Raw genomic sequence first — 21973 nt, forward strand, 5'->3', positions numbered from 1 at the left:
TTAATATTGAACAATAATATTTTGTCCATATAGTCATGTAAAATATAGGTAATATTGTTTTGTACCAGTGGAAATAAGTGGTAAAACAAAGAGCCGTTTAGGAGCCGAAAGAGCCGGCTCCCCAAAAAGAGCCGAAATTCCCATCACTACCAGAGAACACAGTTCCACTGTTCAACAGAGCTGCTTCAGCCCACCCACCTTTCGTGCAATAGCAAATCACAGCGCAGGAGAGTCGTGACCTGAGGTTCTGTCCAACCACAGCACAGTGGGCGGGACCTGGAGCAGAGAGCATGAGAGAATAGAGAGGGTCCCGTTTACGCGGCCTGAGAGGATAACCGTGGGGGGAGAACCATGGCGGGGATCATCAAGAAGCAGATCCTCAAACATTTGTCCAGGTAAGCGCGGAGGGGCAGAATAAAAGCCCGTTCTAATTCAGAAGGAGGGTAGCAGCTCCTCCAGCTCCAGCGCGAGGAGAGGAGAAGAGACCGAGCGCGCGGGGAGAGCTCTGCGGACCCGAGGCTGCGGTTCTTTCTCCTGGGGAAGCTTCGGTTTACCTCCGCCAGGGATTAACGCCAGACTGCTAGCCGCGAGGCTAACAGCTAACGCCAGAGGGACTTTTAATCTGTAAAGCGGCTGAAACCTGGAGGGAAGGAACACAGAGAGCGGGGTTAACCAAATAAATAAACACAAACTGCTCCTTCTGACGTCACAACCCCCTCCAGCTTCACTCAGACCCCCTCTGGGGCAGATCGGCTCCTCAGCCCTGTTAGCAGGGGGGTTTACACTAGGAGTCAGGTCCGGAACGGCCATGGTTTCACTCGTCATACAACCGAGCAGCCAATCCTGTCAGCTCCCGGGCTGGGGGCGGGGCTTCGCATATAATAACATAGCTAGAGTGGGTGCTGTGCTTGAAAGAGTGGATCAGACACAGCAATGCTACTGGAGTTTTTGATGTATCCAGGTGTTTTCTAAAACTGTAGCAGTGCTTTTTTTCTTTTCTGTTTTGAAGTAAAAAATATTTGTCCACACTGTCAAAGGTTTAAAATGAGTCCACACAGAAATGCACAAAACTTTCAGTTCCACTTTAAATGACACTGCAGTTGCAGGCACACGCACAGGCTTTCATTCTCTGTTCTTCACACTGACTGTGATCTAAGAATCTGCTAAATGCTGTAAATCGTGTTTAAAGAGGTCGATATGATCGTGTTCGTTAATACTTTATTGTATATTTTGATTCAGAGAATCTCTCTGGTTTTCAGATTCTCATGTTGTTGCCTGTGTGTGTGCTCCGGTCAGTGTGACCTCAGCGTGGTACCCTGGGGGTTCTGTTGAGATGCTGTGTGTTGGTGAGCTGACCTACTACGGTGTTGTGGATTAAGCAAAGGTGGAGTGTGTGGAAGCTGTTAACCTGCTGCCTAGCCTAGCTTAGCTTAGCCTAGTTCATCCGAAGCTCCCAATGAAAGACGTCACAAATGAAACACGTCCACTGCCCAAACCACCTGCGATTCACAATTCAACTCCCTGAACCCATTCCACCTTAAACTGACCATCAGGTACATTCTTTACAGGCACCAGAATGTGGGTGCTGCACCAGTTAAAATGGAAAGGCAGAGTCCTGTGGTTCTGTTGAGGGTATTTTCAGTGAGTGCGTTCTGTGCCTTTAATGAAGAGTCTATCCTGGGTTTGGACGCCCCTGCAGCGGGCGAGAGCTGTGAGGCAGCTGACAACAATACTGTAATCAATAATGTGTAGAACACACACACACACATTGCCCCCTGACACTGCACTGAGAACCCACTGTTCTTCTCTGCCCCAGACCCCACACACTGAGCAGAAAGGAGTGTCGTCTTCGTCTGAAAGAGCCCCGTCAGCAGGGGGCAGTGTCATTCCAGGGATTAAATCTATTGATAACTCTGATTGGTTAACCTCCTAACTCCTAACCTCACATGATCCAGTTAGCCCCGCCCACTACAATCCCACAGGGGAAAACTGCAGGAAAATCTCAGAAGAAATTAGCCATGGTTCCCTATGAGCCACAGTTTCTGCGGTGATTTCATTTACCACAGAGGGCCAGGGTTCTGCGGGTTCTAGAGTTGGAGCACCCTGGTGCTAGAGCAGTGATTGGTAAGGAGTTCGGTGTCCCAGTTGGAAGAATGTGTGTCCTGTAGCTGTTAATCTCTGTGTGTGTGTGTGTGTGTGTGTGTGTGTGTGTGTGTGTGTGTTGCCCCAGCAGGTGGCGGCGGGTGTTAAACACATGCTTGGAGCTGTGTGTGTGTTAGTCACAGCATTTTACTGCCAACAAACCACTGAAAAGAACCGATTCAGAACCAGAACCGAGTCTACTCTCACTGATTCAGAATCACTCAGCTCACAGTCAGAGTTGAATCAGATTCAGAAATGATTCCTGCAGTGTTCCCCTGTTCTTGAGTAACTCTTGAGTTCTGGTTCTGGTCCAGCTGTGTCAGGGAGAGTATTTGGAGCAAGGCAATGAGAATGAGACGGTAATGAGACGATGGATTTCTTGAGAGTGTGTGTCAGTGTTTCTCAACCAGCAGCAGCTCTTAACCCCAGGTCAAACAGGCAGGGTTTTAGTGAAGAAGTCCAGTCTCTGTCCCCGGATCTGGCTCCGTCTCTTGCTCCGTCTCCGTCCCTGTCCCCGGCTCCGTCCCTGTCTCCGTCCCTGTCCCTGTCTCCGTCCCTGTCTCCGTCCCTGTCCCCGGCTCCGTCCCTGTCTCCGTCCCTGTCCCCGGCTCCGTCCCTGTCTCCGTCTCTGGCTCCGGCTCCGTCCCTGTCTCCGTCTCTGTCCCCGGCTCCGTCCCTGTCTCCGTCTCTAGATCTGTTTCTGTCCCTGTCCCTAGCTCAGTCTCCGGCTCCGTCTCTGGCCCCGTCTTCCTCTCCGTTCCCGGCTCCGTCTCTGTCCCCGTCTTCCTCTCCGTTCCCGGCTCCGTCTCTGTCCCCGTCTTCCTCTCCGTTCCCGGCTCCGTCTCTGTCCCCGTCTTCCTCTCTGTTCCTGTCTTCCTCTCCGTTCCCGGCTCCGTCTCTGTTCCTGTCTTCCTCTCCGTTCCCGGCTCCGTCTCTGGCCCCGTCTTCCTCTCCGTTCCCGGCTCCGTCTCTGGCCCCGTCTTCCTCTCCGTTCCCGGCTCCGTCTCTGGCCCCGTCTTCCTCTCTGTTCCCGTCTTCCTCTCCGTTCCCGGCTCCGTCTCTGTTCCCGTCTTCCTCTCCGTTCCCGGCTCCGTCTCTGTTCCCGTCTTCCTCTCCGTTCCCGGCTCCGTCTCTGTTCCCGTCTTCCTCTCCGTTCCCGGCTCCGTCTCTGGCCCCGTCTTCCTCTCCGTTCCCGGCTCCGTCTCTGGCCCCGTCTTCCTCTCCGTTCCCGGCTCCGTCTCTGGCCCCGTCTTCCTCTCCGTTCCCGGCTCCGTCTCTGGCCCCGTCTTCCTCTCCGTTCCCGGCTCCGTCTCTGGCCCCGTCTTCCTCTCCGTTCCCGGCTCCGTCTCTGGCCCCGTCTTCCTCTCTGTTCCTGTCTTCCTCTCCGTTCCCGGCTCCGTCTCTGTTCCCGTCTTCCTCTCCGTTCCCGGCTCCGTCTCTGTTCCCGTCTTCCTCTCCGTTCCCGGCTCCGTCTCTGTTCCCGTCTTCCTCTCCGTTCCCGGCTCCGTCTCTGGCCCCGTCTTCCTCTCCGTTCCCGGCTCCGTCTCTGGCCCCGTCTTCCTCTCCGTTCCCGGCTCCGTCTCTGGCCCCGTCTTCCTCTCCGTTCCCGGCTCCGTCTCTGGCCCCGTCTTCCTCTCTGTTCCTGTCTTCCTCTCCGTTCCCGGCTCCGTCTCTGTTCCCGTCTTCCTCTCCGTTCCCGGCTCCGTCTCTGGCCCCGTCTTCCTCTCCGTTCCCGGCTCCGTCTCTGGCCCCGTCTTCCTCTCCGTTCCCGGCTCCGTCTCTGGCCCCGTCTTCCTCTCTGTTCCTGTCTTCCTCTCCGTTCCCGGCTCCGTCTCTGTTCCCGTCTTCCTCTCCGTTCCCGGCTCCGTCTCTGGCCCCGTCTTCCTCTCCGTTCCCGGCTCCGTCTCTGGCCCCGTCTTCCTCTCCGTTCCCGGCTCCGTCTCTGGCCCCGTCTTCCTCTCTGTTCCTGTCTTCCTCTCCGTTCCCGGCTCCGTCTCTGTTCCCGTCTTCCTCTCCGTTCCCGGCTCCGTCTCTGGCCCCGTCTTCCTCTCCGTTCCCGGCTCCGTCTCTGGCCCCGTCTTCCTCTCTGTTCCTGTCTTCCTCTCCGTTCCCGGCTCCGTCTCTGTTCCCGTCTTCCTCTCCGTTCCCGGCTCCGTCTCTGTTCCCGTCTTCCTCTCCGTTCCCGGCTCCGTCTCTGTTCCCGTCTTCCTCTCCGTTCCCGGCTCCGTCTCTGGCCCCGTCTTCCTCTCCGTTCCCGGCTCCGTCTCTGGCCCCGTCTTCCTCTCTGTTCCTGTCTTCCTCTCCGTTCCCGGCTCCGTCTCTGTTCCCGTCTTCCTCTCCGTTCCCGGCTCCGTCTCTGTTCCCGTCTTCCTCTCCGTTCCCGGCTCCGTCTCTGGCCCCGTCTTCCTCTCCTTTCCCATCTTCCTCTCCGTCCCTGTCTCTGTCTCCGGGTCCATCCCCATCTCTGAAGCGACTCTGTGTCTCTCTCTGGTGTGGAATCTGAGGAGGAGGGAAGTATCTCGGACACAGTTTCCTAACGGACGAGGGGTCGTGTTTGTCTCATGTCCCCTTTTTGAACTGGTGTGTGTTTTTGCTGTGTGTCACTGTTGTGTAAAATGTACACAAACAAAACGTTAAAGAAGGACTCCATAGTAATAGTAACACAAGACTTTAATAAGTAAATCTATTCAGTACGATTAGTATAGGTTAGATATATTTCATGTAATTAATAATAATATAACATTTATTTAGTTGTAAAACTGTGTTCTTGAAAGAATAAATTAAATAAAATGATTTTCAGTGTTTTTTTTATCCCCAGAATCCCCTGAAACATTGTGATGTGATTTTAGGGCCGTGTCGCCCAGCCCTAGGGCAGTGTTTATATTTCTGCACTAACAGCTCCTTCTATCAGAGTTAGTGGCTGTGGTAAATGAACCCAGAGCCCAAGAGGTTTCAGTCTGGTGTCTGTGCTGGTCTCTGCAGGTTCACGAAGAACCTTTCCCCCGATAAGATCAACCTCAGCACCCTGAAGGGCGAGGGGCAGCTCTCCAACCTGGAGCTGGATGAGGAGGTTCTGCAGAACATGCTGGACCTGCCCACTTGGCTCGCCGTGACCCGGGTCTACTGCAACAAGGCGGCCATCAGAGTGAGTCCACACAAACACACGCACACACACACACACACACACACACAGTTGTACAGAGGTGGTAGTGTATTATACAGAATCATAACAGACTATAATGAGTGCAGAGTGTTTCCAGAAGAGAGGGGGCGCTGTGGAGAATGGGGTGTGGTCACAGGGGCATGGTCAGCACCGACCTGCATCACCACTCTGAGTGATTGGGAACTGAGGAGACCCTTCGTTGTAAAGAATTAATGCTACAATTGTAACCACAAACCTTAACATTAACTTAACCCTAAAACAGTAAAGGACCTGAATGTTCTCACTCCACACAAACCACAAGAACACATTGTTTCATGAGCGGTACATGTGTAAATGGTCTCACCCTTCTCTCTCTCTCTCTCACTCTAGATCCAGTGGACCAAGTTAAAGACGAGCCCTATTTGTCTGGTGAGAATCCCTCCATCATTGTCTCTCTTCCTCTTTCTGTTCCTCCGCTCTCAGTTTTCCTCTCATCTGCTGTTCTTTCACTTCTCTGATTACGCTGGGGGGTTTTGCTCTGTGGTGAGGCCCGTGTTCAATCACCAGCACCTGCCCCCGACCCTCACTGCTGAATATCCTCACAGCTATGTTCCACTGTGTGCTGCAGCAACCTTCCCAAACAACCCCAGGAAAATCCCAGAAAACCCCACATGTAAAGCTTTAATTGTTGGATGTGATTTTTAGATTCAGGGAATAAATATGATTCATAATAATAATAATATAATTTCTCTCTCTCTCTCTCTCTCTCTCTCTCTCTCTCTAGTTTTTAGATAAAGTGGAGGTGGAGATGAGGACTTGTGAGGAGCCTCGCCCCCCAAACGGCCCCTCCCCTATTGCTATCACTGCAGGTCAAAGGTCAGATTTATGGAGGGATATAAGAGTGAGTGAGCGAGTGTTTGAGTGAGTAATGGAGACACCTGTGTTCTCTCTCTCTCTCTGTGTGTGGGTTTGTGTGTGTGTGTGTACTCAGTGAGTATGGATTTGCAGAGAAGGTGGTTGAGGGGATGTCAGTCGTCATTAACTCCATCATCATTAAACTCCAGTCTCGGGCTTTTCACGCCTCCTTCGAGCTCTGGCAGCTTCAGGGTTTCAGCCTCAACCCCAACTGGCAGAGAACAGACCTCCGCTACACCCGCATCACCCACCCCAAGAGAGGAGAGGTACTAACCCCTACACTGTCACTCAACCCCACCATCACAGTACAGACCTCTGCTACACCCGCATCACCCACCCCAAGAGAGGAGAGGTACTAACCCCTACACTGTCACTCAACCCCACCATCACAGTACAGACCTCTGCTACACCCGCATCACCCACCCCAAGAGAGGAGAGGTACTAACCCCCACACTGTCACTCAACCCCACCCTCACAGTACAGACCACTGCTACACCTGCATCACCCACCCCAAGAGAGGAGAGGTACTAACCCCTACACTGTCACTCAACCCCACCCTCACAGTACAGACCACTGCAACACCTGCATCACCCACCCCAAGAGAGGAGAGGTACTAACTCCCACACTGTCACTCAACCCCACCATCACAGTACAGACCTCCGCTACACCCGCATCACTCACCCCAAGAGAGGAGAGGTACTAACCCCCACACTGTCACTCAACCCCACCATCACAGTACAGACCTCCGCTACACCCGCATCACCCACCCCAAGAGAGGAGAGGTACTAACCCCTACACTGTCACTCAACCCCACCATCACAGTACAGACCACTGCTACACCCGCATCACCCACCCCAAGAGAGGAGAGGTACTAACCCCCACACTGTCACTCAACCCCACCCTCACAGTACAGACCACTGCTACACCTGCATCACCCACCCCAAGAGAGGAGAGGTACTAACCCCTACACTGTCACTCAACCCCACCCTCACAGTACAGACCACTGCTACACCTGCATCACCCACCCCAAGAGAGGAGAGGTACTAACCCCCACACTGTCACTCAACCCCACCCTCACAGTACAGACCACTGCTACACCTGCATCACCCACCCCAAGAGAGGAGAGGTACTAACCCCTACACTGTCACTCAACCCCACCCTCACAGTACAGACCACTGCTACACCTGCATCACCCACCCCAAGAGAGGAGAGGAGAGGTACTAACCCCCACACTGTCACTCAACCCCACCATCACAGTACAGACCTCCCCTACACCCGCATTACCCACCCCAAGAGAGGAGAGGTACTAACCCCCACACTGTCACTCAACCCCACCATCACAGTACAGACCTCCGCTACACCCGCATCACCCACCCCAAGAGAGGAGAGGTACTAAACCCCACCATCACAGTACAGACCTCCGCTACACCCGCATCACCCACCCCAAGAGAGGAGAGGTACTAACCCCCACACTGTCACTCAACCCAACCATCACAGTACAGACCTCCGCTACACCCGCATCACCAACCCCAAGAGAGGAGAGGTACTGACCCCCACACTGTCACTCAACCCCACCATCACAGTACAGACGTCCGCTACACCCGCATCACCCACCCCAGGAGAGGAGAGGAGAGGTAATAACCCCGACATTGTCACTCAACCCCACCATCACAGTACAGACAGTGCGCTACACTCTTTTGTTACTACAGAATAACCAGAGAGGTAGTGTTGTAATGTGTGTATGTGTGTGTTTTTCAGGTTCTAACTTTTAAGGAGATTAACTGGCAGAGTCTGCGAATTGAGGCAGATGCAATTGAGAGTGAAGATCAGGATTTGGGGAACACTCCATTACGACTCATTACCAACCAAGGGCGCATCCGAATCGCCCTTAAACGCCGGGTATGTTCCAAATCACAACAACCCAAAACTCAGGGTCCGTCCCAAATAGCCATGTCTCAAAACACAGGATCAATCCCAAACTGCCACTAGTGGAAATGCAGGGTCTGTCCCAAATCTCCATGCCCTGAAATGCGAGGGTTGTCCTGAGTTTCCACGACTCGAAACATGAGGTCCGTCCCAAATCTTCACGACTCAAAACGTTGGGGCTATCCTGAATCACCCTGAGAAGTCTATGCTCTCTCCTCTAGTGTAAAGTTGAAGTGAACTCCAGACACATCCCCAATAGAATACTGTAAAGCTGTTTGCAGTGAGTGCCCTGCTGTGTGTCTCCGCCCTGCAGGTGAAGGACTGTAACGTCCTGGCCTCGAAGCTGCTGTTCATCCTGGACGACCTGCTGTGGGTTCTGACGGACTCACAGCTAAAGGCTGTAATCCACTACGCCAAGTCGCTGAGTGAAGCCATGGAGAAGTCTGCTCAGCAGAGGAAGAGCCTGGCCGTCGAGTCACTGCAGGTACACACCCCTCCACCTCACTGTACCCCCGACCTACCCCCCACCCTACTCTACCCAGGACTACCCAAAACCTCAGCCCACAAATCCCCCACCCAACTGTACCCCCTCAGCAGTGGAAGAGCCTGGCCGCAGACTCACTGCAGGTACACAACCCATTACAAACCTCACACACTCCCACAACCCCCACCCCACTATACCCTTCACCCCACTGTACCCTCCTGCAGTGAGAGGAACATCCTCCAATTTAACCCATCAGTTGTTGGGTCAGGAGAAATTTCTGACATCCATTTTTTCTGTCACCTGTTTTCAGACAGCTCCTCCCTCACCTGGGCCACACACCCTGTGGGCGGAGCCTCCTCCTGCACCTACAGGCACGGCCAGCACCCTGGCGCAGTATTTCGACCTTCACGACGTCAAAGAGACATCTTACCACACCTTCATCTCCCGTCTGGACCTGCACATCTGTAACGACAGTTCATCTGCAGATTCAGGTGAACACACCTGTAACCACAGCTCCTCTGTGGAGCCAGGTGAGCACACCTGTAACCACAGCTCCTCTGTGGAGCCAGGTGAGCACACCTGTAACCACAGCTCCTCTGTGGAGCCAGGTGAGCACACCTGTAACCACAGCTCCTCTGTGGAGCCAGGTGAGCACACCTGTAACCACAGCTCCTCTGTGGAGCCAGGTGAGCACACCTGTAACCGCAGCTCCTCTGTGGAGCCAGGTGAGCACACCTGTAACCGCAGCTCCTCTGTGGAGCCAGGTGAGCACACCTGTAACCGCAGCTCTTCTGTGGAGCCAGGTGAGCACACCTGTAACCGCAGCTCCTCTGTGGAGCCAGGTGAGCACACCTGTAACCGCAGCTCCTCTGCGAAGCCAGGTGAGCACACCTGTAACCGCAGCTCCTCTGCGAAGCCAGGTGAGCATACCTGTAACCGCAGCTCCTCTGCGAAGCCAGGTGAGCACACCTGTAACCGCAGCTACTGTGTGGAGCCAGGTGAGCACACTTGTAACAACAGCTCTTCTCTAGAGCCAGGTGAGCACACCTGTAACAACAGCTCTTCTCTAGAGCCAGGTGAGCACACTTGTAACAACAGCTCTTCTCTAGAGCCAGGTGAGCACACTTGTAACAACAGCTCTTCTCTAGAGCCAGGTGAGCACACCTGTAACAACAGCTCTTCTCTAGAGCCAGGTGAGCACACCTGTAACAACAGCTCTTCTCTAGAGCCAGACGAGCACACCTGTAACAACAGCTCTTCTCTAGAGCCAGACGAGCACACCTGTAACAACAGCTCTTCTCTAGAGCCAGGTGAGCACACCTGTATTCACAGCTCCTGTGTGGAGCCAGGTGAGCACACCTGTAACCACAGCTCCTCTGCAGAGCCAGATGAGCACACCTTTCACCCCAGCCTGGGCTCTGCAGTTACTGATGATGAGGAACAGCCACCAGCTCTGTACCACAGTCACCCTTATCAAACACCTGGGATACCATAGCAACACCCTAATAACCACCTGGAATACCTTAGCAACCACTTAGCAAACAATGAAAGCAGCCACCCAGTAACCACCTGCCATTGCAGTGTTTTAACACCAATATAGTAGCCCTTTACAAACTGTGTTAAATGTCCAAGTAATCATTACAAAACACCCTAGGAACCACCAGGAATACCATAGCAACCACCTTGGAACCCCTACAGATACCATAGCAACCATGTGGAAACAACCTAGCATCCACTTCATGTACCATAGCAACCACCTAGCAACTTCAGGACATACACCTGTCTAATTTTCCTTAATTCAATATTAATGAAAACCTCTCTCTCTTTCAGACGAGCCTCCGCCTCCTGGATCTCAGGGAGCCATTCAACTGACCTTCAGGAAACTGGGCTGTGATTATTACCCCTTTCACAGACCGGGTGAGTGTGATTATTACCCCCTTTGTAGAACAAGTCAGTGTGTTTATTAACCCCCCTTCCACAGACTGGGGGACAACATTAAAGCTGAGCAGTGTCTATCACATATCTCTGCTGATCTGAGGTCAGTGTTGTGTAAGAATCTTGACCCTGTAGCTGGAGTGACCACTGCTCTGAGATCAGGGTGATGTCAGAGTGTTGTTTCGGCCAAGGCCACTTTCATACTCTACACGGCCAGAAGTTTGTAGACTCGTTCTGGGTGTCACTGTGGAGTGGCAGATATGTATTCTTTGTACAGACCAAGCTGCTCTGGGCGTCAGCTGGAACAGTGTCTGTGAACTATTATCCACCTTCAGCACCTGCGAGAACTGATGTGTGTGTGTGTGTGTAGGTGATGGCTGCAGACACTGGGAGTGTTACTGTGGAGCAATGGAGTCTCAAGCACAGTGGGTGGCTAAGCTCCTGCAGGAATTCCAGCACAGAGTGGAGAGTTCCGGCTTTCCAGGACCTCAGACTGACATCCACACACCCAGCACACAGTCTCCAGCCCGGAAAACACATGGTACACACACACACACACACACACACACCATCCTCATCCTGCCCATATTTACTGTCTGTGTTTATCAGGGGAGGGAGGGTCCACTCCGAAGTCCACTCCAGACGGAGCTGCAGCTCCAGGCTCAGCTCTGAAGAGACTCCGGTCCAGCTGCATGGTGATCCGGGTCCACGACCTGGACATACACCAGGTCTGTATTAACACAGATACAAAGCTCAGCCCCCGCCCACTCGGCCTACAGTGCTTCAGCCCCCGCCCACTCGGCCTACACTGCTTCAGCCCCCGCCCACTCGGCCTACACTGCTTCAGCCCCCGCCCACTCGGCCTACAGTGCTTCAGCCCCCGCCCACTCGGCCTACAGTGCTTCAGCCCCCGCCCACTCGGCCTACACTGCTTCAGCCCCCGCCCACTCGGCCTACACTGCTTCAGCCCCCGCCCACTCGGCCTACACTGCTTCAGCCCCCGCCCACTCGGCCTACACTGCTTCAGCCCCCGCCCACTCGGCCTACACTGCTTCAGCCCCCGCCCACTCGGCCTACAGCAGATTAATTCAGGCCCTTTACACACTCTTGTCCCACTCTCTGTTGTTTTTCAGGTGTCCACTGGGAGGCGGAACAGTAAGAGAACCCAGTCACTGCTGTTCTGTAACAGAAAGTCTCTGCAGCTGTCGGAGAACACGGCTGCCATCCATCTGCAGTTCACAGAGTATTACTTCCCCCACGGCACCGGGACGCCAGGTACTTCTGCACCGTCACACCACCGTCATCACCACACTGTGGTCAGCGTTGTAGTTTGCAAACACTTAGCTGTAGTTTCTAGTTAAAGGTTGCGGTTTGTAGTTTGCAGGAACTCCTGTGAGCACTGTGCTGTAACCCTCTCCCTGCAGTGCCCTGCTCTAACTTGTACGCTCAGCTGAACGGCCTTCAGCTGTGTGTGGACGCCCCCAGTCTCCTGTGGATGGCGCTGTTCTCTCGAGGTCTGCTGAGGACTCTGGAGCAGGTTAAGGCCTTTTATCACCTGCAGGACAGCAGCAAGAGCGAGGAGCACGTGGACATCAGAGTGGACACCACGCAGCTCCAGGTCAGACACTGTCCGATCGGCATTAGTGCTCTCCTTCAAGCGGGTTGAGCTCCACTGATAAAGCCTGGGGAGATGGTGCGGTTAGGAACCGAAATGAAGCGAAGGAGTGGTGTTGACTGTGTTCTGATGTTCTGACCCATTCTGTTGCTCCTCCACAGGTGGTCGTTCCTCTGGACTCGTCCATTCTGGACCACATGGACCGTCCCCAGTCTCTGTGTGTGGTTCTCCCGCAGAGTGTGTTAAGTAACACACGCCACTGTCCCCACGGCTCTCTGTCCGACCTCCAGAGCGTCTTCTCCAGCTTCTCTTCTCGAACATTCTTCCAGCTTTCACCAAACCCCACCTTCCCTCGAGACCGGAACACCTTCCACCCGCTTCCTCCAGGCTTTCTCCACCCGTCTTCTCCTGAGAGACGTCAGACCAGGGCGGAGGACCTTTGGTGTCTGAGTTTGTCTCGAGCAGCGTTGAGTTTTGAAGGTGCTAAGCGAGGACCGCGAGGCCGGACCTTCCCCTTTGTGGAACCGTTTGCCTTGTCCGTATGGATGTGCCGTCCGAACGCTTTGGGTCAGAATTCTAGGACAAAGAAAGGAAGGGATATATACGCCTCTAGGTCTCGGGAGAACTCTGAGGAACTATTCCAGCCTGAAACAAACCATGAGAACATAGTACCTGAGCCTCCTTCAGCACCGATCCATGTCCTGGTCCAGTCCATTACCCCAGTTAAGCTCTGGTTGAACCACTATCAGTATATCGCACTACTGAGGATGAAGGACTATCTCTCTCAACTCGCCTCAGATCTGACCCGAGATCCTCACGATTCCCACCTTCTGGAACAGAAGATTCCCGATCTTCCTGCAGTGTGTGTGTCTGTCCTGTTGGAGGCGATGGACCTGGCCCTCCTCCTCCCCCCTGCTGTCCACGAGCCAGACGAAGACGCTGTGTCTCCAGAGGAAACAGACTCTCCGAGTTTAACAGACTCGGAAACATCTCCGTCTCACAGAGCGGGAATCACTGAGAGACGGCAGGACGCCACGGTGAGGACGAGGACGAAGGTTTTTTTGGCTCTAATACTCAGGAAAACACTCCCCTAGACCCTAGAGTCAGGGCTCAGTGGTGCCTCAGCGTCCGAGGCGGAATGAGGAGGAAAATTATACAGATATCAAATATCCATTGTTTATTTAGTGTTGTTGTTTGTTTTGTGTTTATCGTCTAGAATAATGGTGAAGGTATGAATAACCAGGAGGAGGGTAAAGACAACAGTGAAGACGGAGGTGAGGGGGAGGGGGAGGGATCCGTGGAGGAAGCGTGTGAAGCTGTTGAAGTGGACGATCGAATGGATCTGATTGGCCAGAATGCAGAGGCTCCGCCCTCTCCAGCCCTCACCAGAGACACTTCCACATTCAGCCTGGAGGGGGAGCTGTCAAGCGCCTTGAACGCCACAAGGGATGCCACCAAGGACGCACTGAGCGCCTCCCTGGATCTCACTAAGGGAGCACTGTCCATCACCAAAGACGCATTCAGCATTCTCAGCCGGGGCTCTGCCGTGTCCAAACTCTTCAGCGCTCCCAAGTAAGGGTTAATGCTATCAGTGCTAATGTAGCTTTCGTAGCTATCATTATTAAAGAGGAGGAGGTGGAGGGTGGAGGGTGAAGGGGGGGGGGGGGGGGCAGGGGAAAGAGCAGGTGGAGGAGGGGGAGTGGGGGAAGAGGAGGAGGAGGAGGAGAAGGTAGAGGGGGATGAAAGGAGGAGGGGTAGGGAAAGGGGGAAGACGAGGAGCGGGGAGGGGGAGAGGAGGAGGAGCATGAGGAAGGGGGAGGAGGAGCGGGGAGAAGAGAGGAGGAGGAGCAGATGGAGGGGAAAGAGGAGGAGTGGGGGGGGAGAGGGTGAAGGGGGAAGAGCAGGAGGAGGAGGAAGAGGGGGAGTAGTGGGGAAGAGGAGGAGGAGGAGAAGGTAGAGGGGGATGAAAGGAGGAGGGGTAGGGAAAGGGGGAAGACGAGGAGCGGGGAGGGGGAGAGAGGAGGAGGAGCATGAGGAGGGGGAAAGGGAGGAGGAGAGGTGAGAAGAGAGGAGGAGGAGCAGATGGAGGGGAAAGAGGAGGAGTGGGGGGAGAAGAGGGTGAAGAAGAAGAACGGGGAAGAAGAGGAGGGTTAGGATTATCATAAATACTGTTATTTATAATTATTATAGTAGCTACTGTAGGCGTTGGAATTATCCTCATAGCCATGTAGTTACCAACTTATTATAACTGCTCTAGTTATTGAATTGATCATTGTTATTACCGTAGTTACCGTAGTTATTGTAATCGTCATTATTGTACCTGGTGTCATTGTTATTATCGTAGCTACTGTACTTATCGTATTTCTTATTATTATTGTCCTAGCTTCTGTATAAACATTGTTATTGTAGCTATTGTATTTATCATAGTATTGTTATTAACGTAGCTACAGTAATTATTTTAGTAATCATTATTATAGCTGACATGATTATCATAGTTATCCTTATTATTCTAGCTGCCATGACCCCGCCCACTGCCCTGCCTCAGAGGTGGGGTGGCGTTTACAGAGGTGTTTGTTGTTATTCGACGCTAATCTCGTCTCTATCTGGTTCTGTTCAGAGAGCAGGGCGCTCGGCCCGAAGACCCCGGGCTCCGTCTGCAGCCTCTGAAACACTCGCCCTCCCAGAATTCCTGGGACAGCGGGCTCCTGGATGGAAGCCTAGCGGAGGACGGTCTCTCTGTGGACAGCGACACCAGCGACAACTTCATCATCCTCATGGACTCGGGTAAAAACACACCATCCGATAAAATCCATCCTCCGCCATTAATCAATCACTAATTAAATATTGATCCATCATTGCTCTCTCTCTGGTAGAGTCAGGTTTGGAATCTCTGCGTCCGAATGGTTCTGCTGGGAACCGAGGGGGTTCTGCCGCTGAGACTGAGGGAGGATCATCGGCCGAAATCAGCAGCTCTCAGAGTACAGAGGATCTGCAGCAGGATACAGTCAGTAATACACACACACACACACATCTTATCAGCACTCTGTCTCTCAGGTGTCTGTGACTGACCCGTCTCTCTCTCTCTCTCTCTCTCTCTCTCTCTCTCTCTCTCTCTCTCTCTGTCTCTCTGTCTCTGTCTCTGTTTGTCTCTCTCTCAGGTGTCTGTGTGTGACTGACCTCTCTCTCTCTCTCTCTCTCTCTCTCTCTCTCTCTCTCTCTCTCTCTCTCTCTCTCTCTACCTCTCTCTCTCCCTCTCTCAGGTGTCTGTGTTGCTGGTGTCGGTGTCAGGGGTCTGTGCGCTGATGGAGGTTCGGGGAGACAATGTTGTCATGGCAACCGAGGCTCAGTCTGTCGTCCCGAAGCAGCTCGGTAACCGGACGGTCCTGGACCTGCTCACAGGGCTAACACTGGCCCAAGGTGAGAACCGAGAGACAGACAGGTCCTGAGGGTACTGCGGGTCCTGGAAGTTCTCCAGGTCCTTAGGGTTCTGCTGGTGAAGGTTCTGATGGTGCTCCCTGTTCCCATTCTATAGGTGTTCCTCCCTCTCTCCCACCGGTGCCGGGGGTGTGTGTGAGGCTGGAGGTGGGGCCCAGGTCCTGTTGTCATGGTGCCGTGGAGGTGTGTGTTCAGGGCTGTGCTGTTGAGATGTTGACCTCAACGCTGAACACCCTCGGACCTTTTCTGGAGGACGAACTGAGCTCGGACTCTCAGCCAATCAGAATCCGGATCTATGACACCACCGTCACACTCAAGGTCAGAACCGGACCCAGTCCCAGACTTTTAGAATGGTTCTGAATCCACTGAACAAACATCCTCGTGGAGTTCTATTTGGGTTCTGCCACAGTGTAAACTAGAGCCAGGTTCTGTTTTACGGCTCGCTCAGGCCCGGTTCGGTCCGGATCTGCTCTGAGGAAGAGAGAGGTGACCACAGGTTTACAGATAAATACACATCAGACAACATGCTGTAAACACAGACCTAACAGCTCCCTCCAGCAGGGGGCGCTGGTTTCTCACCACACACTGTGCGTGTCATTTAAAGCAACACCAAGTAAGATCTGGTACTTTTGCTCCTGGGCTCCCCCTACAGTTGCAGAGTATAATTCACTTACAGCACTGTCCTGAAATCAAGGTGAAATGGAGGAATGTGGGGGTGGTTTCCTACCATCTTCCAAAAGTTACATAGTGGAGTTTCTGCAGTGCTGAGCCCAGAGTAACAGCGACAGAGGCTTTTTTTCTCTGTTACAGCTCAGTGTATCATCACAGTGATTTTGAAGCTGTTATTTTAAGGTAAAAGTATGACATAGGGCTTCTTTAAAGAGAATAGATACCTCTTTCAGAACCAGAGAGGAAACGGGTCGGAGTTGTTCTGCAGCCTGTGACAGCAGTAAGAACTGACTTTAATCTCTGTGTGGTGTAGGACGACGGAATGAGGGTTTACCCCACGTCCCCGCGCCCTGTCCCCGTGTCCATCCACCTGGACGCGTTAGTCCTCGAGAGACAGGACGACGGACGCCTCACTCTCAGACGTGAGTCAGTCCCATGGTTAGGGTTAGTTTCTAGTGGGGGGTAATTTCCAGTGTATATCATAGTGGGGGGGTAGTTTGTGGAGTATGTCGTAGTGGCGGGTAGTATGTGGGGTATGTTGTAGTGGGGGGGTAGTATGTGGAGTATGTTGTAGTGGGGGGGTAGTATGTGGGGTATGTCGTAGTGGGGGGTAGTATGTGGGGTATGTTGTAGTGGGGGGGTAGTATGTGGGGTATGTTGTAGTGGGGGGGTAGTATGTGGGGTATGTTGTAGTGGGGGGGTAGTATGTGGGGTATGTTGTAGTGGGGGGGTAGTATGTGGGGTATGTTGTAGTGGGGGGGTAGTATGTGGGGTATGTCGTAGTGGGGGGGGTAGTATGTGGGGTATGTCGTAGTGGGGGGGGTAGTATGTGGGGTATGTCGTAGTGGGGGGGGGTAGTATGTGGGGTATGTCGTAGTGGGGGGTAGTTTGTGGGGTATGTCGTAGTGGGGGGGTAGTTTGTGGGGTATGTCGTAGTGGGGGGGTAGTATGTGGGGTATGTTGTAGTGGGGGGGTAGTATGTGGGGTATGTCGTAGTGGGGGGGTAGTATGTGGGGTATGTCGTAGTGGGGGGGTAGTATGTGGGGTATGTCGTAGTGGGGGGGTAGTATGTGGGGTATGTCGTAGTGGGGGGGTAGTATGTGGGGTATGTCGTAGTGGGGGGGTAGTATGTGGGGTATGTCGTAGTGGGGGGGTAGTATGTGGGGTATGTCGTAGTGGGGGGGTAGTATGTGGGGTATGTCGTAGTGGGGGGGTAGTATGTGGGGTATGTCGTAGTGGGGGGTAGTATGTGGGGTATGTCGTAGTGGGGGGGTAGTATGTGGGGTATGTCGTAGTGGGGGGGTAGTATGTGGGGTATGTCGTAGTGGGGGGGTAGTATGTGGGGTATGTCGTAGTGGGGGGTAGTATGTGGGGTATGTCGTAGTGGGGGGGGTAGTATGTGGGGTATGTCGTAGTGGGGGGTGATGACATAATCGGATCTGTGTTTACAGCCAGTCGATCGGGAGACGGTGGTGCAGACGGAGGCCCGGGCCGGTGGCGGTGTGGACCCGGGGCAGAGGCGGAGGTATGTGGACTGTTTGAATTTTCTGTTCCACCTTAACTGGTGTAGCGGTTACATTGTGTTTCCTCAGTGTGAGAATGAAGCTGTTGCATGTTTTAAGGTGGAATGGATGTATATTAAGGTTATTTATTTGTCTTTTTTGATTTTGCTTTTTTCAAAAATTTTCACCACAGTTCATCACCAGCTGCTCGCACTTAGAAAACTGAGATTAGACCCTCTGTCCCCCTCCTCGTCTCCTGTCCCGTCTCCTGTCCCCTCTCCTCATCTCCTGTCCCTTCTCCTCATCTCCTGTCCCCATTTTGTTGTCTTTTTAAATAGCAGGGTTAGATCTGGTGTGTGTGAACCAATCAGGGTTATCAATATGCTTATGCCCCTCCCCTTGATAAAGCCCTGCTGGGGTTAGTTTCCCCAATGTCCCCTACATCGCAGCTCCTCCACACTGTGAGGTCAGCTGCAGCCCGTGGAGGGAGGCTCTGTCCAGATTCGTTGGGTCATTACTGGTTTGTGTTGTTTCTGCAGGTCGAGTCTCTGGAGTCACAGCTTTGTGAAGTTCAGTCCACTCTGAGTGCAGCTCTGTTCGAGAGAGAGCGCCTCCTAGAGGAAATCCACAAACACAACCCCTCCTTCACACTGTAGCCCCACCACCAGGGGGTGAGAGAGAGCGATGGAGTGCGCCTCCTACAGGAGATCCACAAACACAACCCAACTCCACTCATCTTTCAGAATGTAGATTGTACATTGTCTTCATCATCATCATCACAGCTGATTTACCCCCTCTCTGTCTGATTCTCCCTCTCTGTCTGTCTTTCTCTCTCTCTCTCTTTCTCTTTCTCTATCTGATTCTTCCTCTCTGTCTCTTTCTCTTTCCCTCTGTCTCTCTCTCTCCATCTCTCTGTCATTCTCTTTCCCTCTGTCTGTCTCTATTTCTGTCTGATTCTCCCTCTGTCTCTTTCTCTCTTTCCCTCTCTCTCTTTCTCTTGTTCTCACATTTGTTATTTTATTTTTATTTCTCTCTCATTGTGTATATAATAAGCTCCAGTTCTCATTGCACATTTGCATCCTGTGTGTGTGTGTGTGTGTGTGTATGAGAGAGTGAGAGTGAGAGAGAGATTTATGTTGTAGATATGTTCCAAAGATCAAAAATTATTTATTATTTTATTCTGTGCCAATTCTCACCAATGTTCTTCCTCGGTTAGCGGCTTTAACCGCACTGTAGTGTGTAACGAGAGTATTTTTAAATGTAGAAGCTAGTTTAGGAGCAGAACCGGTTCCTGTTTTTGTTTCTGATCCTGATTTGCACAGAGCCCTGCGAGAGTCGAGTGTGATTCAGGTTCAGGGTTTAGTTGTTTACAGAAGTCTGTCTGTTACGTCTGTTGACCTTCGGTCCTGGACTTAGGAGTGTTTCTAAACGGTAGTGTTTAAAGGTACAGTAAAAGGTGTGTGTGTGTGTGTGTGTGTGTGTGTGTACTCTAACGGGAGGGAATGGCTTAGTCCTGTTACTAAACACACCTTCTAACATCCCGTACTCATCCTCTAGGAGCATCATGTCCATATAAGGAGATGTGTGTGAATGCCCAAATAAGGAAACTGTAGCTCCAGCAGTAAACAGGGTGTTTATTTTAGATTTAAACAAATAAATAAACCTCACAAATTAACAGAGAATGTGTGAATGTGAAAGTGAGACGGCGTAGTGAACTGATTTGGATGTTATTTAGGTGTGTACTGATGCACACAAGGGTGGACTGGATGTTTAGTTGCAATTTTCCGTTTTACCACAGGATGTCGCCAGTTCCTGCTCGCTCCATAAGGTGTATATACAGGAGCTGGTCATAAAATTAGAATATCATGAAAAAGTAGATTTATTTCAGTAATTCCATTCAAAACGTGGAACTTGTGTATTACACTCATTCATTACACACAGACTGATATATTTCAAGTGTTTATTTCTTTTAATTTGATGATTATAACTGACAACTAATGAAAACCCCAAACTCAGTGTCTCAGAAAATGTGAATATTGTGAAAAGGTTGAGAATTGAAGAGCCCTGGTGCAACACTCTAATCAGGTAATTAACTCAAAACACCTGCGAAGGCCTTTAAATGGTCTCTCAGTGTAGTTCTGTAGGCTCCACAATCACAGGGAAGACTTTTGACTGACAGTTGTCCAAAAGACAACCACTGACACCTTACACAAGCAGGTCATTGCTAAAGAAGCTGGCTGTTCACAGAGCTCTGTGTCCAAGCTCATTAATAGAGAGGTGAAGGGAAGGAAAAGCTGTGGTAGAAAAAAGTGTACAAGCGGTAACCGCACCCTGGAGAGGACTGTGAAACAAAACCCATTCAAAAATGTGGGGGAGATTCACAAAGACTGGACTGCAGCTGGAGTCAGTGCTTCAAGAACCACCACCACACAGACGTATGTAAGACATGGGTTTCAGCGTCGCGTTCCTTGTGTCGAGCCACTCTTCAACAAGAGACAGTGTCAGAAGCGTCTCGCTTCCAGAAAGGACTGGACGGCTGCTGAGTGGTCCGCAGTTATGTCTCTGATGAAAGCAAATTTAGCAAAAATTTTTCCTTTGGAAATCAAGGTCCCAGAGTCTGGAGGAAGAAAGGAGAGGCACAGAGTCCACGTTGGTTGAGCTCCAGTGTAAAGTTTCCACACTCAGTGATGGTGTGGGGCGCCATGTCATCTGCTGGTGTTGGTCCGCTGTGTTTTCTGAGGTCCAAGGTCAACGCAGCTGTCTACCAGGAAGTTTTAGAGCACCTAATGCTTCCAGCTGCTGACCAACTTTATGGAGATGGAGATTTCATTTTCCGAAAGGACTTGGCACCTTCACCCAGTGCCAAATCTACCAGTACCATGGCCTCCCTGTTCTTAATTGTCCAGCAAACTCGAATGACCTTAACCCCATAGAGAATCTATAGGGTATTGTGAAGAGGAAGATGCATTACACCAGACTCAATAATGCAGAAGAGCTAAAGGCCACTATCAGAGAAACCTGGGCTCTCATATAACACCTGAGCAGTGCCACAGACTGATCCACTCCACGCCACGCCGCACTGCTGCAGTAATTCAGGCAAAAGGAGCCCCAACTAAGTATTGAGTGCTGTACATGCTCATATTTCAGTCGGTCAGCGTTTCCAAAAATCTTTTTTTTTTTGTCTTGGTCTTCAGTAATATTCCAATTTTCTGAGAAACTGAATGTGGGGTTTCTATTAGTTGTCAGTTACAAACATCAAATTAAAAGAAATAAACACTTGAAATATATCAGTCTGTGTGTAGTGAATGAGTGTAATACACAAGTCTCACTTTTTGATGATTATTTCAATTTTATGAGCAGCTCCTGTCTTTGACAAGTTTACTTCCGTTTTCCTGCCATTTATTAATTTAATTTGATGAAACCCCTTCTGAGTGAGGCGTTGCGTACGAATGTTTCCGACTCGACTTTGTGTTTGTGTTTATAGTTTATAAAGGAGGAGTATGTCTCGCTAAACTGAGTTCGGTGGCTGGGCGTGGGATCAGAGCTGCCCAGATCACAAGGCCCCTGCAGGAAGAGGACAGGCTGGATTCAGATGAAGTTCGCTTCAGGGTCCAGGGGTGTGTTTGAAGTAGGAGTTTGGCTGCTGTGGGAGGAGGAGGGGGGGATTCTTTAGTGGGAGAGTGACCCCTGCTGGTGATGGGTGTGTGTTGAGTGGTGTCTTTCGCTGCTGGGATCCTGGCTCCTTCACAGAAACCAGTTCTCACCTGGAGTCGTGAAAGACCCCCCCCACCCAGTCTCTGTTCTTCCTCCTTTTCTGCATGAACTCAGACGTCAGCGCAGTGCCCTCACTGTCACAGGAGCTTTCGTTTACAGGACTTTTATTTTGTATAGGATTTTTAGAATTCCTGTGTAGCTCTGCATGAGTCTGACCCTCACCACAGTTTTGACTGTGTGTGTGTGTGTGTGTGTTATTTTAGCGACAGTGCTAATGATGTGTTTCGGGTCGTTTTAGACACTGTGTTTTATTTTATTAAAATAATAAGTGATCACATGATTTACGGCTCAATAATCACTGCTCTGTATTTACCCACAATGCACCACGCACAGATCCACCCCCCTGAGCCCCCCGTGGCGCTCAGTTTCACACCGTGTTTAAGAACATTGGTTCTGTGAACCATGAGGTGTGCGGAGAACGAAAGAACAAACAA

At 51.8% G+C, this 21973-nt stretch overlaps 2 protein-coding genes across 5 annotated transcripts in view; one reads left to right on the forward strand and one right to left on the reverse strand.

Annotated features, from left to right (window-relative positions):
- The window catches only part of ap4b1 (adaptor related protein complex 4 subunit beta 1), a 36780-nt gene extending 35578 nt beyond the window's left edge, over positions 1 to 1202 (reverse strand). Inside the window, exon 1 of the mRNA XM_066672580.1 lies at positions 199 to 1202. The gene's annotated coding sequence lies outside the window, so the exon portion shown is untranslated. The remainder of the gene's footprint in view (positions 1 to 198) is intronic.
- On the forward strand, positions 253 to 21837 carry bltp3a (bridge-like lipid transfer protein family member 3A). Of its 4 annotated transcripts, none has more exons than XR_010802699.1 (23): positions 253 to 395; positions 5125 to 5287; positions 5675 to 5713; positions 6069 to 6160; positions 6276 to 6465; positions 7958 to 8098; positions 8439 to 8609; positions 8920 to 9100; positions 10440 to 10526; positions 10915 to 11085; positions 11154 to 11272; positions 11678 to 11819; positions 11969 to 12162; positions 12321 to 13196; positions 13376 to 13731; positions 14777 to 14943; positions 15033 to 15163; positions 15420 to 15576; positions 15692 to 15912; positions 16577 to 16685; positions 17715 to 17788; positions 18305 to 18511; positions 21250 to 21837. XR_010802699.1 is itself a non-coding variant. In XM_066672574.1 (23 exons), the coding sequence occupies exons 1-22, from the start codon at positions 352 to 354 to the stop codon at positions 18419 to 18421; spliced, it is 3942 nt and encodes a 1313-aa protein (XP_066528671.1). In that variant the 5' UTR covers positions 253 to 351; the 3' UTR covers positions 18422 to 18436; positions 21250 to 21837. The 4 variants fall into 4 exon arrangements, 2 of the variants coding, with proteins under 2 accessions (XP_066528671.1, XP_066528672.1); XM_066672574.1 differs by having other exon boundaries at positions 18305 to 18436; XR_010802700.1 differs by lacking the exon at positions 253 to 395 and adding an exon at positions 4547 to 4722.
- The last annotated feature ends 136 nt before the right edge of the window (positions 21838 to 21973 follow it).

The sequence above is a fragment of the Hoplias malabaricus genome, chromosome 5 (genome assembly GCF_029633855.1).
Source record: "Hoplias malabaricus isolate fHopMal1 chromosome 5, fHopMal1.hap1, whole genome shotgun sequence".
In the NCBI taxonomy this organism is placed as follows: Eukaryota; Metazoa; Chordata; class Actinopteri; order Characiformes; family Erythrinidae; genus Hoplias; species Hoplias malabaricus.